We start from the raw sequence: 22,311 nt of genomic DNA on the forward strand, positions 1-22,311 counted from the left end.
AGGAACTCCTAGAGAGAGTCCAGAGGAGAGCAACAAAGATGATGAGGGAACTGGATCATCTCCCCTATGAGGAAAGGCTGAGGGAGCTGGGCTTGTTTAGACTGAAGAAGAGAAGACTGAGAGGGGATCTTATCAGGACATACAAATATCTTAAGGGTGGATGTTATGAGGATGGAGCCAGACTCTTTGCAGTGGTGCTCAGCAACAGGACAAGGGGCGATGGGTACAAACTGAAGCATAAGAGGTTTCAGTTGAATATGAGGAAGAACTTCTTTACTTTGAGAGTGACTGAGCACTGGAACAGGCTGCCCAGGGGGGGGGTGGAGTCTTCTCTGCAGATATTCAAAGCCCGCCTGGATGATGTCCTGTGCAACCTGCTCTAGGTGAACCTGCTTTAGCAGGGGGGTTGGACTAGATGATCTCCTAAGGTCCCTTCCAACCCTTGCCATTCTGAGATTCTGTGATCTGAAGCCATGTCCCATGAACCAGGAGTTCTCTTTTTTGGGGGTTTTTTTTGTTTTTTTTTTTCATTAAAGTAATGATATGATCAAATGAGTATTACTTTTACTGGCACTGAACTTTAAACTGTGTTAGCTTGACCATAAATGTAGGTTTGCTTGACGTTGCAATTGAATTAGATGTGTGAGGAATTATCTTTTTACTCCGACTCATAGAAAGAGATCTGAATTGCATTCAGTAAAGTTTGGAGGGAGTATTCCAAGCCCTTTTTCATCTGGCAGAATGCAAGGAAATCCCTTGTATAAGATAAGAGGACATACTGGGCCAGAAGATAGAGTTTAACATAGTACATGAGAGCCCTCTGTTGCTGTTTAAATTCTTGCAAGGAGCTGCACAGTTTAATGCTCTGGTGTGTTTTCTGTTTTGTGAGTATATAATGGTTTCAGGTAATGGTTCTGGTAATAATATATCTTTGAATTATTTTAGCCTACTTCTGCATAATAAGAAACTATGTAAGTGGCTTAAAAGAACTGAGGGTGGGGAGGAAGGAATCTGGGCAGGGGAGGAAAAGAAAAATTATTTCCTGCCTTTGGAAGAAGAATCAAAATACTAAAACTAAGAGAATAGTTTAGCACTATGACTGAAGATACCTACAGAATTTGGTTTCATTCATGAACTTGTTAAAACGTGATCAGAATAGTGAATTTCTTAATGCCCCTTCAACATGCATACTAAAGTGACCTTTTTTTTCAGGACTCTATGCTGGAATCAAGTTTTTCCTTATTGATTTTATCTTCAAACGGTGCCCCAGACTAAGAGCTAAGTATGATACTCCTTATATCATCTGGACAAGTCTCCCGACAGATCCTCAGCTCAAAGAAAGGTCTAATGCTACAGTGTCGAGACGGGTAAGGCTAATAAATCTTTTTGTCCCTCCGTTCCCAACATCTGAACATCAGATCCCTTTCTCCCTTCCCCGTTTCCCCAGTGACTAGAGCACATTAAAGGGAAGGTTAATTAAATCCTAACAGTCAATGTTAGTTCTTTTTTTTTTAATTATTTTCAAGATCCACAGTTTTTATTAGGGATTCTGTTTCTTGTATGGATCTATTATCAAAATATGTATATAAACATATGTGTATCCTGCAAATCGTATGAAGCTAAACACACAAAAATAACACCATCTGTTTTCATATCAGTTTCTGTAACATGCATTCTGTGTGATTTTTATTGTCAAAATTTAGTCTTTTTGTATTCTCTTTCTCTGTTCTCAGACATTCTTTTTTAGTGGAAATTCAGCTGCTTGTGTAGATTGAAGAGCAGCTAGAAAAAAAAAAGGCTTGAGTATAATATACAGCTTACTAATGGGATAAGCGTTAACAGGGGTCATAAAGTAGTTTACAGGTTTAGGCATTATGTCTTATGGTTATCTGTATTAGATGGCCTTTTAGCATAGTGGTGATAAATGACTTTTTCACCATGTTAGTACTCCAACAGTCAATTTTTCTTTTGTTAAAATCTCGTAGTTAAATCTTTAAATGTTGTGTTTTGTGCATCTTTGCAAATTGTTTTGGGGCCTGACATGATAACTGAAAAGCAAATCATGCTTTTCCATATCCTGAATTTGCCAATGTTTATTAGTTAAAAAAAACACAGTTGTAATAAAGCTTCAGTCTGATCCCATTTCAGCATTTTCTTATGCCTCTTACCACAATATCTAATTGTATTCCTGGAGTATCTGAGTACTGTCATAAGCCCCCTGACTAAAACGTGCAGCACCAGGTACGCAACTGGAGAGCAAAAAGGATAAACACGTGAACCCTGGGGGAGATGGTAAAATGGTAACTGCAGCATAATCTGAGTATTCAGAGGGAAGTAGAAGAAAAAGACAGTCTCCGATGGAAAATGAGTCTTTTGTTCCTATTTCCCAAGGGATGAGAGAGGTGAATGGGCACTTGGACAGAGCTGTCTGTATTTCTCTTGCTCACAGAAGATGGGCTTAAAAGTTTCTGTGCCTCTCAAGCTTACATATCATTCACATACTGTGGTGGTTGTGGCAGCTTCTTGCTGGGCCTTTCTAACCTGTCTTAGAGGTGAAAGGCTCTGAATTGCTGAACTTCAATCCATAAACTTAGAGAATAATTATCCCTTCTGGCTTTTCTTTATGGGTTAAGTTTTGACAACTAGACCAGGGTTTTAGTTCTACTCTGTCTGACTTGATGGGCTTGGCTTGTCTCCCTGGAAAGGATGTGCAGGACTGCATTATCTGCTTCCAAATATCTGTGAAAATATTAACTTGGTCTCAATAATTTTAGACAAACTCTCTCACCCCTTGAGAGATTTCTGGGAACGTCGTAGCATAAAAATAGATTTTTGTACCAAAAGGTAAAAACAAAATAGGTTTTTAATTTTTTTTCATAGACAAGGCAGAGCCCAAATGCGTGTAGTGTCAGCATATGTGCATTTGCTTTGGCTTCTTATCACTAAACAGCGTACAAGACACCGTAAACCTAGACACAATGCAATATTCATTGCCTATACCACCACTCTGACCCCATGTCCTTGGAGAACAGTCCTGACAACAGTATCTGATGGGTAAAGGTTGTATGTCAAAAGCTGATGACAGATCAAGTGAAAAGGAATACTTCCAGGTATTCCTACCTTCAGGTTGGTGGTGGTTTTTTTTAGACAGTCAGGACTCTTCCAGCATTACAAATCCAATCACTTCTAGTTAGATTTAAAGCTTATCAAAATCGGATGCAATGCTTTGCTTTTAGTTATTGACCATAGGTTGTCTCAAGCCTGGGTGGTTACGGATAAATTAGCTGCTTCTTTTAAGGGCAGGGGAAACAATTACCTGTTTCAGGAAGGATGAGAAGTAAGGGCAGAACTTTCTCGCATCTTCAGCCACTGGATGGGATGTTGTACTGAAGTTTAAACACCTTCTTTTAAATCCCTTTATATAGCAGGTAGGTAGGAAGGAGTGTAGCAGAGGGCAGGAATAATCCTTATTCCGGTGAAAAAAGCATTAGACCTCTTGCTCTGACCTTTTGTATGTTTTGGGCCATGGAGCTTCACCTGATTACATGCATATGGAGCCACATAACTTGTCCAAGAAAGGCTTCCAAAAAATTCATTTGATCTTTACTTGCACACAAATTGCTGGAGAAGCTATTATTTTCCTTGGTTCCAGGGGATCGATCATTGCTAAGGGCACAGCAGAGGGCCAGTAACTGAAGCAAGAGTACGGTTATCGTCAACCGTTTGCTTTCTGTGTCAACTTTCTTTATTCTTTTTCCCCGAGGCATCGTTGTATTACAGTTACCCTAAAAGCTGGATGGTAAATACCCTCTCTCATGCCTGTTTTGTCAGTCTGGTTACTAGTCAGCGATTGCAGTGCGCATTTTTTCATTTGCTTGGGATTTCTTTTGTCAGTGCTAAATCCTGCAAAGTGTCAAGTGCTGCGAGCTTATGTGCAAAAAAAAAAAAAAAGCAGCAGAGGCTGGTTGGCCTCCAACAGCATCGGGCCTTTACAGAAGAAGGGCTTAGTCCTGAGCTTGCATGTTGTCAGTTTGCCAGTTGTTTAACTGCATGTCTACGGTAGGACTAAGAACGGAGCTGTTAATGCTTCGGTGACAAAAGCCAGCCTTCGGAATCGTGTGGTGCCCCCCACCAAGATGAAATAGCAATGCAAGCAAGCTTTCCAAAAGAAACTGCCTGCCGTCCTTCCAGAAGCAAGGCTTGTTCGCTAGGGCAGTCTCCAGTGGTTCAGGAGCTCTGTTTAAAAGTAGATTTTACACAAGTACTTTGGTTTTGAGAACTCCATGCCACCTTTTTTCCCCCGCTAAGGATGCTGACAACCATTCTGATTTTATTTCACATGCCAACACTGTCAAAACTCAGTACATCTTCAAAGCAAAGGAAAGATCAATGGCTCTAACACAACCTGAATAAATTGAACTGGTGTGCTCTAACCACTGATAACTCTTCTGTTTTTAATTGCATTCATTGTGTGTAGTCTCTTGGTTTGTGAGCAAGAGCTTGCAGCTTCACTCAGTTCATGTTTTATTCTATGTATTATACTGTTAAATAGACTTCACTTTTTTTCTTTTGTCACTGTCACATTTGTGTTGTTTGTTTCTTTTCCTGCTAGCTGTCAGGGCATGAAAAGGTACGGATCGTAGCGTGGAAAACTTCCTTTCAATGTCAGAGTATGTGTTCCTAATGAGCCAATGCAGTTTTGTGTGGCTTTTCCTTTGTTTGCTCTTTTTTCTTTCTAAACTTATTTTGTGTGATAATATTTTGAGCTTGGTCTGTCTCTAGAAGACAAGCCAAGTATTGATAACCTATTAACTGCTATTAGTCCCACTAGTATAATAATTGGAGTTGTGTGCAGTGACTGAGCTGTATCTAATCAGATATACCCTTTGCTGTAGAAAAATGGTATTTTAAGATAGGTACGTGTAGCACTATGTGCTTTCACCCCTTGCAAAGGGCGTCCATCAAAGGGCAGCACTTTGAAGGGTCATCTTCAGATAGCACGTTAGAGCTTTGTGCTATAGCAATAGTGTAGTGCAGTAGTCCAAAGTTAACTCCAGCGAAGTAGTTAATGAAAATTGTTGCGTTAGAGAGTTGCTTTTAGGAAGAATAATTAGCCAAGATATTTTTAAGGGCACAGCTTAAATGCTGCTGTTCAAATATTGGAATCATGTTTATTTTTCTGCAGCTTCAAACAGCAGCATCCAGAAGTTATGTGGGCTCAAGCGCCCCAACAGGAATAAGCAAAGATGAAGACACAAGTCGTTTTCATACCACCAAGAGGGGGAATTTCCATGAAGTTTTTAACCTGTCGGAAAACGAGCGTCCTTTGGCAGGTATTATGCAACAGGAAGGCTATATTAGGAGAGTATTTTTTAAGAAGCCAAGGATAGTTTAGAGTTGAATTCCCTTTCTGTGCAATGTACTGGTATAAGCTTTTGATTTAAAAGACTTGCTTTAAATTAGGATGAATGGAGATGGTCTCTTTCATTTCACATCCTTACAGTTCTTTGAAAGAATGTACAGCCTGGCGTGCCTTTTGTGGCAATGCAAATGGAGTAGTCAAGTAAAGGGAATAATTGTGTGGGTGGGTTTTGATTTGTTTGGGTTTTTGGTTTTTTTTAAGCTGGTGTTAAAACATGTTATGATGTCTAAAACCACCTTAGTTTTTTTTCTACATAAACACTTCTAGTTTTAGGTATCTAAAGTTTAATTTTCAGTGTTTTGTGCTGTTTAGTAAGGAAACTGTTGGGGTAATGCCTGTCTCTTTTTCCTAAAGTAAGATTTCTTGTTACAACTTTTTCAGTGTGTGAGAATGGCTGGCGCTGTTGCTTGATTAACAGAGATAGGAAGATGCCTACAGACTACATCAGGAATGGAGTTCTTTATGTCACAGAAAAGTGAGTCATTGCACTCCACACATTTCTTAGGAGGGAAATGCAACAGACATTAAAAAAAACTGCATTTAAAAGTAATCCTTCAACAATGTTTTGAAACAAAAATGCCTTTTCGTGGTGCTTTAAAACCTCAGGAAAGCACTGTAGGAGAAGGAGAGCTGAGTCTGGGGTGTGTTAATGTTTAACAAATGTGATTTTGCCTTGGAATGGCTTGCATAGGAATGGAGGGTAGCTCCATCTAGTCAGTTGTTAGTAGCTGCAGTTCTTGATGTGGATAACATACTGTCTATACATATACACTAAAAAAGGAACCTAAAATTTAAGTGTATTTTGAGAGCTGTGATAAATGGTTATTTGGCAAATACTCTTATTTTCTTTTTTTAAAGCAAATTGAATGTATAGCTTCCTTGAAACAACGTGCAGCAAAAAGAGAATAGGAAGTCAAGCCTTGGTTTCAAAATTAGTACTTGATTTTTATTTTTTTTTTTAATCCTTACTTATCCCCCCAGCCTCCCAGGGCTGAATAACTATCGTCACTACTGTTCTTGCACTGAAATTCCTTTGGAGTGTAGCGAATGGAAGTAAAGCTCATCTGTATGCAGTGTCACCTAGTGATGGAGTCCGCTTGCCAGCATTTAGGAAACTGAGCTTTTATCTGCATCACAATAACATGAAACTAATGCAGTGTTTTCCATTAATCTTCTTTTAGGATGGTAAAAGATTTATAAGCCTTTTGAGATTGGGTATTTCAACTGTTTAAGGATATACATGTTTCCTTGTGCTTGTCAGGTTTAACCATTCAGTGCAGTAATATAAATACAAGATTTTTGTGTGTGTGCATGCTGTATGTTCTGGGCTTTCAGACATGTTATCATGTTGCTAGAATTTATGAATGTTTGCTCTAAACTAGTAGCTGTAACTGAATTCCATATTGTGTGCCTTTTTTTTTTTTTTTTAAAGCTGATTTTAACGTGTGAGATTTCAAACTTCAGGAGGGATATTGAGAGCTTTGTTTAGAATACTGTATCAAAATGAGCATTTTCTTTCCTTGTCTTCAGTTACTTGTGCTTTGAAAGCTCCAAATCCGGCTCATCTAAAAGAAATAAGGTTATAAAGCTAACGGATATAACAGATATTCAGAAGGTATGTCTGTTCTGTGCTGCAAATAGAGGAGAAAGCTGGTTTTATGTTCAGCTAGTCATGTTTTGCTTTTCTGCTTTTTTGAAAAAGCATGCCACTGGTAATTTCTGTAAGTAAAATGTAATTCTTTGATTAAGAATATTTCCAGAACAGTTTGCTTATCCATTTGGTTTCACCACAGGCAACCTCACTATGAGCATAAAAACGAAGTAATTTACTGAATCCTTACGCTTCTGAATTATTTTAAAGTTATGTTGTTTCTTAACTCCTGCATTGACTAGAGCTGTGTAGGCTTTAAGAAGATCTGTTGTTAGCAGGTATTGTGTAGGAGTAACTTCAGTTGGGGTGTTGATATTGTAGATGTACCATCAGAGGGAAGGGGGATTATTGTCAGTGGAGAAAAGTAAATCATTAGAATAGCCAGACTGGATCGAGCTGGAGTTTCGTCTAGTTGGGATCCCATCACTAACAGAGGCAAGAAGTGGATGGCAAGTACAATGTGATCCTTCCTCTGGCTGAGATGTATCAACCTGCAGTCACCAATGGCTTTATTGGTGCCTTGCATCACTCTGTATGGCATTTAATGTGACTTTTTGTTACCCTCTCTGAACTTGTCCTATCCTTAAATGCAGACACCCCTGCTTTCTCCTACATCCTGTGGCCGCGAGTGCCACAGATGAAATCATGCTGCACAAAGAAACACCTCAGCCCAGTGTCCACTGCTTAAGTACCTCCAGATTTTCATATTAATTCCTTCTATTTATATCACATGTCTATAAAACAGACAACTTGTGCTTAACTTGAACATTCCCATTGAAATGAATAATTCACATTGATGGATTTTAAACACCATACTTGCAGTAATGCTGGCTCGTTGTTTAGTAGGTCTTTACTGCCATAAAGGTCCTTTTGCATCTGTGTAGTTTTTTCAGTGAAGGTGAGACAGGGATCATGCAGCCAAGCATAAAAATGCCCTGTGCCTGGTTTTATTTGGGGGGTGAGAAACATGGGCCAGATTCGGGGTATATTCCCCCCTTGGGGGGATATTCCCCAGTTCAGCCAACTGTATTCCTTAGCATTATGAATTTTCTTTAAAAAAAAAAAAAAGAGAGAGAGAAACAACCTGTACATACCCTGTTTGTCTATTTAATTTTGAAAAAGAAGCTCTTTCTGGTCTGCTTGCTGCTCCTTTAAACAGTGGGTGAATGTGACTTATAGGGAAACCTCTAGGCGATACTCAGAGGCATGCTCTCACGTAGGTACGTACACGCGCAAGGCCGGGGTGTGCTACCTGCCCGTGCCATCCAGCTGCTGGTGTGGTCCCTGGCATCATGGCTGGGCCAGCACCCGGCTGCCGTGGCGGTACCGGGGTGCTCAGTTTGGGGCCAGGGCTGGTGCCAGGAGGCAGGCTGGGTGCCGCGGTGCGTGGGAGGAAGAGGAGAGGCAGCCTCTGGCTGTACGAGTGATGCTGAGCCCATTGACTCTGGGGTCAGAGAACAGCATCTGGCCTCGTTTGTCCCAGCAGTCTGTTAGTTGTGTCTGGGAGGGCACACCAGAGGCGAGCTGTGTGACCTTGTCAGCACCTTTTGCAATTGTTCAGTACGTAAGGTGTCTTTGTTGTTTGTTTTTTTTTTTAGTATAAAGTGCTCTCTGTTCTCCCAGGATCAGGGATGGGTATTGCTGTATCAACACCATCTACACAAAAAGTAAGTAGTTAGCAGTATCTGTGGTACTCTGCATGACTTCGTGCCCTTTTTGTCTTCCTTCTCTGGCTAGCACCAGCATAAAGGCTTTTTTTTCCCCCTTTATGCCAGTGTTTGGCTTTTTGTTTTTTATTCACTTGTCTATTATTTGGTATATTTGGCTTCAGAATTTTAATGATTTAAACATTTAGCTTCTTCTACTGCATCTGGACTGTTTTACTATAACACTTAAGAAAGCTTTGCTCCATTATTTCATTACCTCCATTGACCATTCCCTCAGCATCCTTCATCAGGAGCATGGGGGCTGCTCTGCTGTGCAGTCTGGAACAAAAAGCTCATGGCTTGAGAGTATCCATGGGTGAGGAGGCTGTGGGGCGGAAGGGCCTGACCCTCAGATGCAGTTTTCCTGTTTCAGTCTTACGGTGCTAAAGTTTTAAGCTTCTCTAAGCCTCAAATACCCTTTGGGCGACTGAAGCTTTTCGTAACATATGACTGAACCTTATTTTAAACGAAGCACCTATAAATAACTTCTCTCCGAGTCATATGACTGTTGTACCAGGCTTTCTGCTCGTTGGTTGATATTGAGAAGTCCTTCTTCATTACAAGGTTGAAAATGTTCATCTACCTAAATAAATATTCTATGAGCCAAAATGAAGAGGCACTGATAAAGATTTTTAGAAACCTTTAATGGAGGCAGAGGTCAATCAGCAAAACATCATGCACTGAGCGGGTGGAGAGGAGAGAGAGTTGAAGTGTTCTCTATTGCTAATGCTCCGTGCAGATGCATTTTATGCCATGGTGTTTTAAGAAGAAGATGGAGAAGTGAAAAAAAGTCTTAGAAACTCTGCCTTATATCCAAGGATTTAGTAGAGAAAAGGATTTTTATGACTTTATTAATGCACTTTGAGTACAGTTCATCTCCTGTTCGTATTGATTTGGCCAAAAATATACCTAGAGGAAGATTTTTCTGGACTGACATGATCTTTTTTTCTATCATTTAGCCTTTGGTGTTTGGTGCCATGGTACACAGAGATGAAGCTTTTGAGACGATTTTCAACCAGTATGTGAAAATAACCTCTGCATCGTCAAGCAGTGAGAGCTAGTATCTTATCTGAGAAGATCTAAAGGAAACTTTCTTATTTTACAACTTGGTAGTGAAAAAAAAAAGAACATCCTCATCTATTTTGCAATAATTTTTCTTGTCTGGTGGTTTATATTCTATCTGTTACATAAATCAAGTGTATTTTATATATGCCTTCATGTTTGTTTTTAAGGTTTTTGTAAAAAAAAAAACAAAAAACAAAATGAAACAAAACAGTGAAAGTGCTATCATCACTATTAGCCTTGCACATTAAGCACTTTTAATGTTTATTTACTGACATTAAAAGCTGGGAAGATACTTGGAGGACTGACTAAATAACAAAGTGAAACAGATTGATCCCTTTAACTCCACTGATAGAGCTGGGGATACATTTGTCCCTTTATCTTAGTTGTTTTTCCCCGAGATGTGAGAATGATGACTGCAGCAGCCTGAAGTCTCTTTCTGCAGCTCAGAGTTTCTAATTGGGTTCTTTATTAAAACTGATAGCAACACCAAGGAAGTATTAGCATCTTAGTATTTCCGTATTTATAACTGCACTTAAAATAAATCCTTCTTGCAAGTCTTGCATTGCAGAAGGATATTTTACCCGTTTGGTTAGGTTCAATTTTTCCTGCGTAGGTGTTTAAATTGCTTGTACAGTGAATTGGAGGAGAAAGTTTGTAACTATATCTTCCTTTCCTAATTAACAAAGTAAGAGGAAGGAAGGCAGGCAGATACTTTTTATAAAAGAGGGCACCAAAATGTTGTTCCTAAAATGTTAGGCATCGTATATTTGTATTTCTGTAGATACTTGTCATAGAAGGGCTCAACTATTGTACATGTTGTATGTACAAGGTGTTTGTATGTTAATGCATTAAAGACTTGCAGACTTTTTGTGTTGGGGCAGGTGGGAATAATTAAACTGAGACATCACTTTTTTTTTTCAATTTGGCTTTTCTCTTGGGTTACCTGGTAATAAAATAACACTATAATATAGCAGCTGAAAGCACTAGTTCCTTTCCAAAGTATAATTTAAGGGGCATTGGCATGTTGCTGTCTTTCCCCTTGCAAAATTAAATTTTAGTAAGAATTAAACCCAACTGCCAGGTAAAACAGGAAGGCTGTGCTCCTTCTCTAAACTCTCTCAGGCCTTTCTAGCAGCAAAGCACATATTGACCTTTGTCTTTAATATTAGAAAACTTTTGTACTCTATATAATAGCACCCATCTGAGAGGTTTAGAATTTTATTTGCATTTGCATGAAAGCACAGTAGGAGCTATGCCAAGCCTTCCAGTATGTCTTTTCCTTTGCTATGTCTTTTGATTTGAGTAGTATGGATGTCTCCAGACATTATATGAGTGTCCCCCGCAAAAAAAAGCAACAGAGATGCAAATTCTTATGTAAAAATGGGACTTAATTTCATGGATCTTTTTTTTTTTCTTTTTTTTTAAACAAGTATTTTCTTTCTTTATAGGAAAGGGGTAAAATGAAGGAGGGAGAGGGGAGACAAACACCAAAGGGTGTTTAACTCAGCACAGCTTTTAATTAAAGTCTCTCAGCAAATGCAGCAGTAATGAAGAAGGTGGCAGTGAAACTGTACAAACCTTATTTCAGTCTGGCCATGAAGAGGTATGACACAAAGAACTTAATATTAACTTGATAGCAAGAAATACTGTTGAATACTATGATTTGGGTATTGTAAAGTGAAACATTGATGGGGTAAAACTCTGTGCCCTGGGTGGAAATGTGAAAAAGAATGGGGGAGAATCCACCGTAATGGTTAAAATGCTATTTTTGAGTTCTCCCTTCAGAGTAGCGCTCAACATGTCCTTACGTGACCTGAACAAGGGGTGCATTTCTGACACCTCCTTAGGTATGGTGTAACTCAGGGCCTGAAAACTTAAAATATAAGTGAAGCTGGTGGGAAATTCATTTTGCCACCATGTAATATGGATGTAGCTTGACAGTTTATGGTTTCTTCACTTTGCACATTCAGGTTTTATGTTTAGGGAAAAAAGCCTTTTTAATTTTTCTCATCAAACCTACTTTAAAATCAATCACTTTTTGTAATTGCAGTATATTATCATTTGGCTTTCCTTTCTAGAAGCTTTCTTGAATAGTAAGTGTGGCTAATAGGCATTAAAATCGCTTAATGTTATATAAATCTTAATCAGATTCATTCATTCTGTCTTAAGAAATCCCTTGGGTGTGTTTAAGGTTATCCTTTTTTTTGAAGAAACAGAAAACTATATTTTTTACAGAGACCATGCTCTTTTTCTTATTTTTGTATCATTTTTTTCAAGTGTAATTTATACCTTCACTCTGGTCATAACAGCAGTTTCAGTAGGAAACCAGTTGACTTGCACTTCTTATCTCCTCCCCCTCCCACCCTTCGCTGGTCAACCCTGGTGTATGAGGTTGTCCTAGATTCTGGTTCCTGGAGGAGCTATAGGTCCTGTGCTGAGGGTGCCAGGACAAATAACCATACCTAGGCTTTGGAGAGGGAGAAAAGAAATCGCTATCCTTTTCCCAGACTGAAATGTCTCATGCGTACTATATGCTCTTAAAGTTTTGGGGTTTTTTTCTGGTCAAAGAAATTAGAAACTTCTTTTAAGATCTAATGTGTTGACATTTGAAATTAATCCGCACTTTAACAGTGTGAACGTAAAACTTAGCAATTCTTAAAGCAGTAAGCCTACTGCAAACTGCAATGCAACATTGCTTCATTCTAATATGTAGAAAACAGACTGGATGTTTTTTTTTAAAAAATAGAGTTGTAATATAACTGACAAACATCTGTGTACATATTTTGCAAAGTTCACTTTACATTGGGTCGTCCGGATTCGTGCTACGTAACCGCTCCTGGGGCGTATGCAACATCAGAGACACGTGAAGGTAACCTCGGTGTGTTTGCTCACAGGTACCCCTGTGCTTTCCCTCCTGCTGCACCCTCACGGGTTTGGAGGGCAGGAGGGGATGGACAGTGAGTAAATACGTACTTGACTTGTATAATTACACTGAAGTTCACCTTAAATTCCAATCTTCCTATGTAGTTTTGCAGTGTAGCCCGCTGTACTTCAGTAACAGCCCGGGTCGTACCACTTAATGTAAAGTGTGACTTTCTGATAGCAGAAAGTGATGTTCTTGTCATTCTGTCTGTCTGTTGCTGTTTATATTTGCAATTCTGGTTTGATGCCTGTGGTTCATTGCTGGATCATTCACGTGTAATTGGATTTAACTTCTTTCGAAGTGCATCGGTTAGTTTGAATCCCTTTTAAAGAGGAAAAAAAGGGAGATGAAAACTGACTGCTTTAATTCTTTATCGGTGACCGTTTGAATTCAAAAGGAAAAAAAAAAAAGCTGAGATATGAAATCATGCCTTTCTGTGCACTGTAGCTTTTGTGAGGCAAGATTGAATGAAACAAGCTATCTATTTATTAGTAGCAACATCACACAGGACGCCAGCAGCAAAACCCTACCCTTGTTCCTGCAGACAAAGAGAAAAGAGATTTTACCCAATCGTGAAGAGATGAAAGGATGTACTTTTTTTTGGCTACTTAAACTTGTATTTAAAACAATGGTAGTTTTTATTGAACTCTGTACATTTTGGCAGATGTTTAATTTCTACTAATCACTGAAATATAATGGATGTTAAAATTTTTATGTCTGAAGTTTGAGTCTATATTTTGAAGTTGTAAATAATTCATTATCAGTGTAACTTTTGTTTGACAAAAGACTTATACTGTATGAAGAATTGAAATAATGAAATGATTTGCCCTGTACATTTTTTAAGAAAATCTTGTTTGTTTAAAAAGTCTTGTATAAATTATAATTTTATTTAAATAAACCTAAAAATGCTTTGTGCTAACACTTCTTACAAACTTTAATAACTTAATAACTTAAAAACAAAACTATGCTGGATTTCCTGAAGCGCGGTGAGTTAGTGCTTTTTGGCAGATGCATAGCCACCTCCAGTCCATCAGTGGGGGGGAGGCGGGTGGGTTTTGTTTCTCACTGCTTTTGAAGCCCAAGGAACATGCTTTTGTTTTAAATAATCCTGTTAGTGTATCGGAGAGCATATGTGTATTTTTGGTTAGATCTTTGCCTGTAAGTGCATCTGTTGCTTTGTAATCGTTCAGTTAATTTTAAAGGATGAAAAAGCGACCAGTGATTTCTCAGATGCTGCCGCTGCAGGAGGTGGCACGAGACTGTTCCTAGGAGTACGAACTCGTACCTGCCGGGGAGGCTCGCGGCCCAGCACTGGCTCGCGCTGGGCACGCAAGGCTTCGCCTGCAGGGAGGAATGTGACACCAGGAGCGAGCTGCCTGGTCATCTAACCCAGGCCTATTTGTTTGCCTCTACAATGCTCCTTTCTGTCTTTTGCTCAGCTGGAAGAGATCAGTCTGTGACAGATCCTCCAGTCCTGACTGCGCGCTGCTCTATTCATTTCAGTATTTAGTTTTCTCATTGTGCCGGTGACCCGTCTGGCCACGCAGTGGTGCTTTTAGGCTGAAACATGTTCTGAGAATACTTCACACCGGTACTACTTTAATGCACTTTTCATTAAATATTTGTACAAGCCGAGTTGCACCTGCAGCAGTACTTGCAGAGATTGGATTCACGCCTGCGTGCCTGAAGCCTGGTGGAAGGAGAGTGTGGAGCCTGGAAGTCGCCTTTTGGCCCTGAACTGTCTGGCACTTGGGAAGGAGGGGACAGTTTTCCTGAAAACAGCGCTTGCTTTCTCAAGCTCGCTTCAGCAGCCTGTGGAAATAGTAGGATTGAATTGCACGAGCCGTTTAGCTGCTCTCCGTGCAACCTTGGCGCCTGCGCAAGGAAAGCAGCCGTGCCGGCGGTGCTCCGCAGGGCGTCCGGCCCACGCTGCCTCCGTGCGGACGAGCAGATAAAAGCACGGCTTCATGCAGTACCAGGACTTATGGTAAAGGACAGTTACATCATGCAGCTTGGAGAAGCTGAGGGGTTTTCTGTGCTGTTACTTTTAAGTAATCTTCATCTCTGAGTTCCTCTACTGAATCACTGGATTCACTAAATTCCTCTGTCTAAACCAGTTTTAGGATAAGCTAGATGTTTCACTCACAAAGTACTGGCTCCTCTCAGACCTTCCAAGTATTTTTCCTACATCATGAGAAAAAGGAACTAAAGATGCGAGGGGTTCCTGTGCGGTGCCCTGGCTTCTCCAACACAGAGAAGGGAACGGTTCCTTGCAGCACCAGTGTCCTCACTGGGCTGTGGGTGCTCTAGAAGTTAAGTGAGCTTAATGCAGCACCTCAGGGACGTCCTTGCTGAGAACATGTCTTTGGCACTATACTTAGCCTGCACTGATGCTGTGTTTGGCCAGGTTGGATTTGGTTGGGAGACAGGGAAGATGAGGGGAAGATAAATACCCCCTCCTGTGTTTAAATACCCGGCTTTTCCCTGTACCTTGTGAGCTTCACAGCTTATTTGAGCTGTGAATTAGGCAAAATCTCTGCTTTTGTGTCTTCTATTGAAGCTCCATCCTTGACAGTTTTCCTGGAAAATAGTTCTATGTGGAGAATGACTTCCTTCAGCCTTCCTTTTTCACTGTGTTTTTCTGTCAACTACTAACTTTGGTTATTCTATACCCGCGGCCTTATGCTTCACCCTCCCTTAATTCTCTTTTTCCTTTATGCTTCTTTCTTGCTTCTCCTTACATGCACATACCAACTTGCCTCTGAAACTGCTCGGCCCATCTAGCCTACTGCATCCCTTTATCCTCTCCATCTCTGAATGATCTCAGTGCAAATGGATAAAATCCTACTAGCACTTGCACGACTAGATGAGAAATTTCTCTTCATCCCTACTTCATTTAGTAATTTGTGGCTGGCTTTTACCTTCTAGTCTAGCTGAAAGTTCAAGCTGAATTATGTCCGAAGAGAAGTTGCTCTTTTTTTCATTCCTAAACTGCCCAAATTTCTGGTTTGCCATCTGTGTGACTACTCAGTTTTTTAACTGAGAACTTCGCTGTTTCCTCTTATTTATGCTTCAGCGCTGTTCCAGTTTTCTTCCTCTGACAAAAATACCCTCATACTTTCAGTCCTCTTTATTTAGAAATATTGAGTGACCGTGTCCTGATGAACATATCACAAGTTCACTAAAGCTGCCTCCAGATCTTACATCTTCCATTTTGTGTAAATCGGCGCTAAATTACTACCCCTGCTGGCTTGGATTCCTCCATTGCTTCCATTTTCTCACGCTGATGTCTTGAGTCTTTGCTCCTGATGACCTGCACAGCTGATGGGAGAGGACGCTTCTTAGCACTGTTGAGCAAGCTCTTCAAAGCGGGCAATCTCTTCTTGACAAAGCCAGTTTTACTGGTGCAAGCCTGTGATGAGCAAAACCTGTGTCTGCAGGGGAATAAATGTAGAAGTAGCTGCCTGCTGCAAAATGGTATTTGACAAGAACTGTTTGAACCTAAGCTAGGGTTTGCTCAGGCATCTGTGCCAGTCTCTTCAGCACAGGGCTTGAGGTTTTGCCCTCTCACAGCTACATCAGTGAGAACTTCTGAAAATCCTCTCCGTAGTTTTTTTAGGTCTGATAAGTATTTGGGAAGGACAGCTTCCAGTATCAAGTATGTAAACCAAACTACTCTATTCAGTGTTGGTTTTGCTTTTTGAATAATCCTCTCCTCCGACCAGAAATGTCATTAGCCACTCACAAATGTTAGCCAGCCATGCAACAGGAATGAGAGTCACATAAGCTGTTTCCAAACCAAATAATCCTTAAAAATACTATGCAAATCTATAAATTTGCAGAAATGGGATCTGTATGAGAAGTATTTCAGACCAAAAGAAGGTCTTTGCAAAAAAAGGCCAGGGGAAAAAGATCAAATCTTCTAGATGCTATTTGGAAAAATGTGGGGGTGGGTCCTGGAGTGAGCTAACAGCAACCTCCATTGGACATTTCTATATATTGTACATTTATATAGATTATACATTTGTATATATATATATAATGGTAGCATTTACCTTTCTTTACTCTCAGGGGGTGGGCGTTAGTATATTAATGCAAGGCTTTCCTGTATTCAGAGGGGTTTTTCTTGCAATGCCCTGTGTTTTGGATGCTTGCAGGAAACATCTGAATGGTGTTGATTAGTGGACATGCTCTAGGAAAGTTTCCAAAGCTACACAGGGCATCATCATTACACACAGTGCTCACGTGGCAGGGAAGATGCCTCACAAAACCATCTTCCTGCTCCTAGATGGAGCTTCATGCTGTTTCGCATGGTGTGTTGACCCCTACAATTTCCCAAAATAAGCAGCCCTGACTGCATAGCTCGTGGAGTGGTGGCATCTGTGTCTGTGCTCAAATCCTCTGGGTTAATGGTTGGACTTGATGATCTTAAAGGTCTTTTGCAACCTACACGATTCTATGAGTGGCTCTGGGCACTTTCCAAGGAAAGCAAAGCACAGCAGAGGGAAGATAAGCCCTGGACTTGGTCTGGACGAAGCAGGGCTGAAACGGTGTGTGCCGGAAGGGAGGACAGATGGGATGCTGGGGACAGGCAGCTTTGAGTCCAAAACTGGACTTGTGGTGGCTGTGGGTGCTCCCCCCACCATCTGTGGCTGAGCAGAGTTCAGAAGGGCTTTTGGAAAAGGAGAGGAGATGCTGTCTTCAAAGACGTGTAAATATGTTGAGATTCTGCTTTTAAGTATACCAGGAAGTGTATAAAGAATGTTTATGTGAAGAATGTGGGTTTGTTGTATTGCCCTAACAGCCATTTTCAAAAGTGACCACCATGGTCTTCATGCGAGGTCACTGTGGTGAATATCAGCTGCATTTGGTGACTTTGGGGGAAAATTAAACACACACAAAAATCACATATGGCCTCAGCAAAAACCCTGGACATCCTGCTCTACTAACTCATGCCTGAGGTTTTTTCCTAATATTTGAGTAAGTTTATTGTTTATGTTCCTGACAATGTGGATTGCTTAGAGAAGCCTTACTGCGCCCCATATGGCTTTCTCCTAACTTGTAAATGGCAGAAGCCCTTTAATGCCGGCTTCTACAGGAGTGCCAGGCTCCAGGTCCAGCTGGGGAAACATCTTCCTGAAGCCCCCAGCCTCTGGCCTGTGCTTCAGCAAACATTTTAAGGTGACTATGGTGTCACACCAAACTGGAGCTCCTTGCCTCCTGCCACCTAGCTTATGCCAGCACCAGGGCTCACCAGACCTTCCTAAAGCGGCAGAAGCCCAGCAGAGGACCCGAGAGCAATAAGAGCAGTGTGCCTCTCCCTTTCCACCACTGCAAGCTGTTACGGGCTGGCTCAGCTGCCCGTGGATCTGCAGCCCCAGGGACGGTTTGGGTGACCCTAACAGAGCTGATCTATGTAATTGCCTCTATGTTCCCCTTTTCAGTTTTGCAATGCCCATCAGATTTTGGAGGTAACTTTTGAATATAAATTGAGTAAACCTTAAAGGCTGATCCTGTGCTTATAAAATTAAATAATAATGCAAAGAAACTGAGCTAACGTCTGCGTGTGCAAGTTAACTCTGCACAAAACCTGACTGTGCAAATGTTTAGAGTCAGTATGCTGTGTTAATCTGCTAAAACCCATTCCTTCAAGCGCTGACTTTTCCCCTGCTCCTCCTCTCAAAACTTCATCCAGAGTTGGCAAAAAGAAGGTGAGGAGGGAGGGGGTGGTAGCTGCTTTTCTAGCTTTTTAGGTCATCACCATCAGAGCAGGGACGGTTGCAGGGGAGCCAGGAACCACGGCCATGGGCTTTCCCTTTGAGCACGTTGGCTCAGGGGCTGTGGCTCTGCCAGCAGCACGAGTCGGGCTGGTCCCTCATGGAAGCTGGGGCAGGAGGGGGCAGCTGTCTCGGAGCACCCATGCAGGAGGAGCAGAAGACTTGTCATCTGCAGGGCAGTGCATTCTCCTCCTAAAAATCACAAGTAAGGATCTGTGATGTTGTTACACTGAAATAAAAAAGGATTTGTTTGTCGGGTTTTTTTAACTCGTGTTACTCTCCAGTTTTACTTTTTCCTTTCTGCATCTGTGCCTCTGGGCATGTAGCTGTGTGCACTGACCAACGGGCCAGGAACCCCACCTTCCTGCGCACACCTCGGGGTTTAGCCCTGGCCAGCGACTCAGCCCCACGCAGCCGCTCGCTCACTGCCCCGCAGTGGGATGGGGGAGAGGATCTGAAGGGTAAAAGTGAGAAAACTCATGGGCTGAGATAAAGACAGTTTAATAGGGAAAGCAAAAGCCTCGCATGCAAGCAAAGCAAAGCAAGGAATTCACTCACTACTTCCCATGGGCAGGCAGGGGTTCAGCCATCTCCAGGAAAGCAGGGATCCACCCCACGTAACGGTGACTTGGGAAGACAAATGCCATCACCCCCCGTCCTCCCTCTTCCCCCAGCTTTATACACTGAGCAGGACATCGTATGGTCTGGGATCCCCCTTTGGTCAGTTGGGGTCAGCTGTCCCGGCTGTGTTCCCTCCCAGCTCCTTGTGCACCCGGTAGAGCTGAGAAGTCCTTGACTGGTGTAAGCTCTTCTCAGCAATAAGTAAAACATCAGGATGTTAACAACATTCTTCTAGTACTAAATCCAAAACACAGCACTGTGCCAGCTACTATGGAGAAAATCAACTCTATCCCAGCTGAAACGAGGGCAGCACAGCAGGTGAGTTCGCAGGAAGGTGGCCGCCTTTCTCCAGGCCTTTTAGCCCTGCCCAGCCATCGTGCTCCTGCAGCTCTCCCCATTTCTGTTCCCGCAGCTGCCCCCAGCTGCCCCCTGCTCCTGCACGGCGTGGCTCAGGAGCTGGGGGCAGCGCTCAGGTGCTCCCATTGCTGGCAGACTCCTCTGGCATCGCCCGGAATCTGTGAGACTGCAAGGCTGGGAGTGCTCCCGCCTGCTTTAGCTGGTTAATCCCTTTTTGGTTCAATCTGCTGGGAAGTCTGGCCTTTAGAGGGTTGGGTCTGGGATGAATTTTTGCTAGAAAGAAGCTGTGGTGCCTCCTTCAGCAAAAAGGAGTGGGAAGAATAACTGGAAGAAGTGGTTTTGTTGTATTTTTTGCGGCCCCTTCAAGGAAGGACAACACCCTCCCTGGCTGTCCCCTATGTCCAGTGCTCATCTTCCCTTTAAGGTGCAGCTTGGGCAGACCTATACTCAACCCAGCTTCAGAGGATCAGACGTGGGTTGGTATAATATGCAGGTAGATACAGGACTGGATTGTGAGCCTGCATGAAAAAGGAGTTGCTGGTGGTGCTGGCATCCTGAATCTTTGCAAAACCCCTCATCCTTGACCTGTAAGCTGCAGGCAGAGGTGACGCTGGTTGTACCAGCAGCGGCAGCTGCCGGGGGAAAGCTCGAGCTCTCCAGACCCCTGTTGGCAGGTGCTTGCATGAGCATTTTTCTCAGGCACACACAGTTTCTAACACTTGAGGCTTTTAAAACCTAGATAGAAGTAACTCGCATTCTCAGATGGGGTACGTCCTGCTCCTGTTACGCTCTTGTACCTAGAGTCTGCAAAGAAAATACAGTCTCACCGTCAAGCACACCCAGATCTGCGTCCTTGCAGCAGTGCCAGCGCTTTCAACATTTGCTGTGTTTACCTCTGTCTTTCTGGTTTTGCTCCCTTGCTTTTCGAAAGCATCGTCTGTCTGAGTCGTGGAGCTCAGCAGCAGCAGCAGCAGGCTGGGGCAGGGACCGTGTGGCTGTGGCTTGGCCCTTGGCACTGCCCGGGGCTGACGCTGAGAGGCTTCTGTGACAGCTCGGGGAGCCTGACCTGTGAGGTCCATATGAAAATGCATCACACCAGTTCCTTCATGAGATATTTATGTTATTCTATGGCTGAGTCTTTATAACACCACATTCTAATCCTCCTTGCTGCTAACATTTTTGCTGGAGAATATAAAACCAAAATACAGGTGCAAGTTTTCGGTTACTTCTAAGCCTTAGTTCTTGTTTTCAGGAATTAGAATTTTTTCATTGCTGTCACAAAAGCCCTGATGAGAGACATGTTTCCCCTGCTTTCAGCAGTGTCATTTCGGCAGTGGCATTAGATTGCTGAGAGACGGATCAGCCGATGAGAGAAGACCTGAGCACCTGGCGTGAGATGCCACACACTGTGCAACAGGACACTGACAGGAGGGTGCAGTGGTGACAAATTCACTCAAATTTCTAATTTCTGGGAAGTCTGGATCTCCAAAAGGGATTAAAACCCAAATGTAGGTGCTTTAAAGCTCCTTTGGTGGGCTTGTCTGAAGGGACAGAGCTGGCTGAAGCTTTTCAGCCCAGAGGACACCCACAGTGCCCGCAGGCTTGATGACCCCTCCAAGACCAGCTTGTCCTGCTCTGCCAGCTTTAGCAACCACTTGGAGGTGCTTGCACTGACCCCAGGCTCCTACGCAGCTGTACGGGGAGGTGGGAGGGAGCAGCTCACGTCCCCCAGCACAAAATGCAGTTGGAGCGAGGTGCCGTCCCTCTGCAGCTCCCCACTGGGCACAAGTTTCTGCTTCGTTCTCCTCTTGGCCAGGAAAGTCATCAGCCCCTCGTGGTTGAGCTTGTCCCAGCTTGGCCAAGTGACAGGAACACCCGGGCTTTGCACCCCTGGCAAGTGGTGTTGGGCCAGTGCTGTCCCCAAGCCACCAGTGGGTGGGCAGAGGTGGAGGGGTCCTGCTCTCCTCTCCTGTGGCTACAGCTGGAAAGGCTTCAGTCAAAACCTGAACTTTTCTCTTAGCAAAACTGAGTTCTTTTTTAGGCCGTTATCCTTGTTTCCACCCTGTACATTTATGTTTTAATCAGCCAGCTCTGTGTGGGAAGGACTGCGCTGCTGGCACTGTGCCTTGTGCCCAGGTAATGAGAACAGCCATAACCATGGAATCACAGGATGGATTGCGTTGGAAGGGACATTAAGGATCACCTTGTTCCAACCCCCCTGCCACAGGCAGGGACACCTTGCACTAGGTCAGCTTGCTCAGAGCCCCGTCCAACCTGGCCTTGAACCCTTCCAAGGATGGGGCATCCACAGCTTCTCTGGGCAACCTGTTCCAGTGCTTCACCACCCCCATCGTAAAAAATGTCGTTCCTTATATCCAGTCTAAACCTACCCTGCTTCAGTTTAAAACTGTTACCCCTTGTCCTGTCACAGCTGGCCCTACTAAAAAGATTGTCCCCATCTGTCCTATAGGCCCCCTTGAGGTACTGAAAGGCCGCAATCAGGTCTGCCCGCAGCCTTCTCTCCTCCAGGCTGGACAACCCCAACTCTCTCAACCTGTCCTCCTAGGAGAGGTGCTCCAGCCCTTGGATCATTTTAGTAGCCCTCCTCTGGACCCGCTCCAACAGTTCCATGTGTTCCTTCTTGTGCTTTTTACCAGACGTTGGGTTTGAGGCACTCTTTAGGAAGCGCTACGTTGCAGTCTGTCTCGCTGTAGGTGCTTTCAGTGAGCAGGAGGCACCCTTGCCGCCAGCGCTGGCCCCTCGGCTGCAGCGGGGGGCAGCGTGCAGGG

The 22,311-nt window shown here is 42.8% G+C and overlaps 1 protein-coding gene across 1 annotated transcript in view; it reads left to right on the forward strand.

Moving 5' to 3' along the window:
• GRAMD4 (GRAM domain containing 4) overlaps nt 1-13,351 on the forward strand; it is a 55,525-nt gene extending 42,174 nt beyond the window's left edge. The window contains exons 13-18 of the mRNA XM_009636072.2: nt 1,213-1,367; nt 5,186-5,333; nt 5,804-5,897; nt 6,953-7,037; nt 8,672-8,740; nt 9,739-13,351. Of these exons, the coding sequence (XP_009634367.1) occupies nt 1,213-1,367; nt 5,186-5,333; nt 5,804-5,897; nt 6,953-7,037; nt 8,672-8,740; nt 9,739-9,840 (653 nt within the window). The 3' untranslated portion in view covers nt 9,841-13,351. The remainder of the gene's footprint in view (nt 1-1,212; nt 1,368-5,185; nt 5,334-5,803; nt 5,898-6,952; nt 7,038-8,671; nt 8,741-9,738) is intronic.
• Nucleotides 13,352-22,311: the final 8,960 nt, after the last annotated feature.

The sequence above is a fragment of the Egretta garzetta genome, unplaced genomic scaffold (assembly GCF_000687185.1).
Source record: "Egretta garzetta isolate BGI_Z169 unplaced genomic scaffold, ASM68718v1 scaffold33, whole genome shotgun sequence".
Lineage (NCBI taxonomy): Eukaryota > Metazoa > Chordata > Aves > Pelecaniformes > Ardeidae > Egretta > Egretta garzetta.